Raw genomic sequence first — 4798 nt, 5'->3', positions numbered from 1 at the left:
GCTGCAACCAGGATACATGCCAGACTGACTGAATTTGGTTAAAGAATGTTGGGTTAATAAGTCTTTTTTGTTTACCTTCTGGGAAGAATAATATGTTATTTACTTTTACTCTATTATCTAGGTGGCTCAATGCAGCAAACCTATCACTATTTTGTTTTTTTATTATGTACCTCCCTTTTGTCTTCATATTATATTAAAATGTCGTTTCTAAATCTTACATGATTGTCTCTTGTGGTTATTGTTAATCGAAACTGTTAAGTTTTACCCTTTATAGCTGGATTTTATATTACATACCCAATTGTTTCGACATGTTACTCGAAATTGATATCTTAATGTTTCAGACTTTGACATCACAGGATACATGTGTGGTATTAATTTATATAATTTTATTTAATTACTAACAACCCCGCTTAATTTTGTAATAATCAATCATAAATGATGTGCATACCTAATTTATACATCACTACACATGTACCATGCATAGCCTTTTCCTTTTTTATTTTACTCTAATAAACCATACAGAGCTCTACCATTCTATAAAATAACATACACAAACAAAACAAATCTTACAAGCATCAAAACATATGATCATACATGATAGACGTACATAATCAACACACCCATGGCCATCTACGTAAATACCATGGTTGTATACAATCGACACAAACATAATCATCATCATACTATCTCTAATAGATTGCACCAAAAAATTATCTGATAAAAAAACAAAATCAACAAACAAAACAAAATGATGTTATTCAATTAAAAAAAAACCCCAAATGCAGATGTGCAAACATAAGTCAACAAATTATTAATGATAAAAAAACCATCAGTAAACTAACAATTATTCTAACTACAATTGGATTTCTCATGCACAATTATTACTTTGCAAGTCCTCCAATTATGATTCACATATAAGTTGCATCATGTGCACTTTCGTGAACCACTTTTTGAAGATGCAGCTGCCTCTCCGCTGCACTAACCATCCGTTTCTTAGTCCCACTCCCTTTATTATGTATCACTGGTGGGACATTAACTTCAATGTGTTTTGGAATACTAACCCCAAATAGCCTAAACACAACTTCATAACTATTATCCAACGCAATAGTATTAACCGGATCTTGCTCAAACACCCTCCTCATCGCACGTGTTGTCTTCACAAAATCTTCTAATTTTTCCTTATCATTCTAAAGACGCTCCAGACAATACTCCATGTTACTATATGCTTCGGTTAACAATTTAAAAGTTTCATCTTCCATTTCAGCAAGCCCATTCTTACTGACCAACAAATGGCTAGAAATAATATCCCTTCTCCACCTCCGCATAATATATTGCTCGGGTATCTCCTCAATGTGATTATTCTTCAGAACTACAAACACATGTCGACACAAAATACCCATTCGCTTGAAGAGTTCGCATGTACAATTCATTTCCTTTTCTGGCAACTTCAGTTCCACCTACATCAAAATTTTAATTCATAATTTAGACACACTTTTTAAAAAAAAAATTTATTTGTTTAGATTCGTATAAACATTACTGATGCTTTTACAATCATTTGAATTTTAGGAACTAACCTCACACTTTGTTTTCACTTGTCTTCTTTTGTCCGAATGTGTAATCATTACTACCTGCCACCCGTTCATATTTTCTACACTATCAATTGAACAATTTCGTGCTCCTTTGTATATCTCCTTTCGAACTTCTGCAAAAACTGTATTCGTATACACTTTTGCTGCATGTTGCTCTAATCCTGTGCCCATCCCAAATTTATGCTTGGTTCTCTTAGTTTCATTATCAAGACGACGTTGTGTGTTACGTTGTTTTCCAATCGCCATGTCAAAGTTCACTATGAAATACAAAAGGAAATCCCCATGATGTGAGTACTTATTAAAGAATGAATTCGCACTTTCAGACCTGGAAGTTGTTTTCATCAGTCCATGCATTGACATGTCCTTAAAATAAGCGGGTATCCATGAAGTCCGCCTACGATACATGTCTTTAAACCATCATTTATCTTGTAGATTGTGATCCTTCATCAATGACTTCCATGATGTATCAAACTCAATGTGATCCATATATATATATATATATATATATATATATATATATATATATATATATATATATATATATATTCCATACTAGTTTGTTGAAGCGTTTTCTGAAATCTGTGTTTTTCAAAACATCCCCACTAATCTGATACACAACCATTTTAAACTTCAAATTACACATATATTTTAACAAATAAATGTACTTTCATCAACAAAATTCAAATCTCATTACATATTCACTAGATGTAATTCAGTTACACATACAACATACCTTTGCCTGTAGTTTTTTCGTTATATGCCATAAGCATAGTATATGATTGGCGTTTGGTAATACAGCCTCAACTACCTGCAGAATCGCTGGATCCTGGTCTGTTAACACCAATGTTAGTTCTTTTCCATGAGCTTTTAAAAAAGTTTCAGGCAACCAACAATAAGAATCTATTTTCTCATTACTGAGTAGGCCAGCACCAACAATAATAGATCTTTTGTGATTATCAATAGCTGTAAAAGGGACAAATACCATTCCATACCTAAATAATAATATTTGTCATCATTAATGACATCGTACAAACAAATTAATCCAGAATACACATCAACCAAAATAAAACACAACATAACACTTACTTATTTGTTCGAAAGGTAGTGTCAAAAGATATCACGTCTCCAAACTCCTTATAGAATACCTTATCTGTTTCATCAACCCAGAACATAGGATTTAACACGCTATCGACACATTTATACTCAAAAGAATAATTTGGATAATATGTTTTCCTCTCATTCATTTTATTCACTACCAATTGCGCATCCTTGTTGCCTATAATGTTACCCAGTTTTTTCCTAAAATTTTTGTAATCACTCTCTTCGGGACCAACACACTCATATCCACCTTTTAACGCAACACGAAGTTTATGCGCCTTTGTTGCACCCATGTTTGCTGTTGCTGCGCATATAATAAACTCCTTGTCTGCATAATTTAATTTTCTACCTTCTTTTTGAATGTCTGCGCTCTTCTATGGTATAAAGAGGGTGGTTGTGCAGCTCTTGAAACTCTCTAATTTGAAACTCATTTGTTCCAACACCAACACGCTCAAAGTTTATCAATGCTTTACAATCCGTTACAATAAAGTTTGAATTCCTATGTTTCCTTCCACCATTATTTGTATTTGTTGTATCCACGCTTCTATCTGGTATTTTCCCAGCGCGATTGCAAACAACATACTTTATCTTTATTGATTTGTCATGCTGAAACCTTGTAGTTTTGTTCAACCGAACATCAAACCCAACATGTTCTGCATATTTTTTGTACATATTGATTGCATGTGTTACTGATTTGAATGTAACCTCATCATCAAGCATAAATTCTTTCGCGACACTAGGTTTCCACAACTTATTAGATCCACCAGGTGAATATAGAATGCTATTGTTGACACTTTCATTTTCATCAGATTTCGTACCTGATCCAAACAGTTCCAAATAACTTATATTTATATAGATAATAATTTTTTTAAACACTAACCAGATTTCATTACCATCACAATCATCAAGACTTTGACCTGATTCATTGTCACTCTCATTTTCGTCATATGTATCTTCGTAGCCACCTTCACTTTCTTGTGTAGAGTTATCTGTTCCACCACAACAAATATATCAAATATTGACCTTATAACACTACCATTTTGTTATATTATTTATTAAACATTAACAACCACTGTTGAATATAACTACCATTTTATAAATACATTTAGCCATTCCATGACATAAAAAAGCTGTGTTGCATAATAAATAGCTGGAAACATTAATGATGGTCTCAACATATATTCTTCAATGATTTCAATACAACTACAGATACACAACCAATGGAATTCAAATCAATTAAATTGTATATTGAAATACTAACATTTATAGACACCCCAGTTCAATCACAAATACGTTACATCAGTTGTGATTACAACTATATTTAACTATGTTTCAACATAATCCCACACAATTCCATAAACAACAATTGTGTTCAATGCTGATTGAAACAATAACATTTATAAATACCCCCTGTTCCATCCCAAATACACTAAATCATTTATGTTTTCACAACTATTCATAACTGTTTCAACATAAAACCACATACTCCCTTAAAATAAGCAATGATTCACATATAACAACGACTATGCAACCTAATGGAATATAAAGTCTAAAATTGAAATAAACATAACTGTTTTGCCTAATAACCAAGACTATGCAACATATTTGAATAGGATTGTACCCACAAATGATTTAAAGTAGTTGTGATGGAAAAGGGGTATCTACAAATGTTGTTGTTTCATTCATGATTGAAAACAATTGATTTGATTTGAAGTCAATTTGTGTATATTTGAGGTTACAATGAGATCATTGTATAATTCATTTGTTATTACAACTACACTAAATCATTTGTGACTACAACAACATTTATAGATACCGACAATTCCATAACAACTATATTAAATCATTTGTGATTACAAACCTATTCAAATATGTTTCAACGTAAAACTACATAATTCCATAAATCAAGGAATAATTCATATATAATCAAGATTACACAAATTAATGGAATAACAAGTATATATTTGTCACTGATAAATTATATATGTATGTACAACATATTATAATCATCAGTGAACAAGGGTCTAAGTATTAATCAATATATTCAGCTATGAATCAACCTACGACCACAAACTTTGGAAAAAATAACTCTATGTTTGCCACAACTTAAT

General features: G+C 31.7%; 1 protein-coding gene across 1 annotated transcript; it reads right to left on the bottom strand.

Annotated features, from left to right (window-relative positions):
• Window positions 1–1187: 1187 nt before the first annotated feature.
• Window positions 1188–1994, bottom strand: LOC145089649 (protein FAR-RED ELONGATED HYPOCOTYL 3-like). The gene is made up of 2 exons (XM_079028060.1): window positions 1575–1994; window positions 1188–1457 (listed from the first exon to the last, which is right to left on the bottom strand). The coding sequence occupies exons 1-2, from the start codon at window positions 1992–1994 to the stop codon at window positions 1188–1190; spliced, it is 690 nt and encodes a 229-aa protein (XP_078884186.1).
• Between the last annotated feature and the right edge of the window lie 2804 nt (window positions 1995–4798).

This window comes from Lactuca serriola, chromosome 2 (genome assembly GCF_051521515.1).
Source record: "Lactuca serriola cultivar US96UC23 chromosome 2, Lser_US96UC23_V15, whole genome shotgun sequence".
NCBI classification, from domain to species: domain Eukaryota; kingdom Viridiplantae; phylum Streptophyta; class Magnoliopsida; order Asterales; family Asteraceae; genus Lactuca; species Lactuca serriola.
This window is presented reverse-complemented; position numbering and strand designations above follow the sequence as displayed.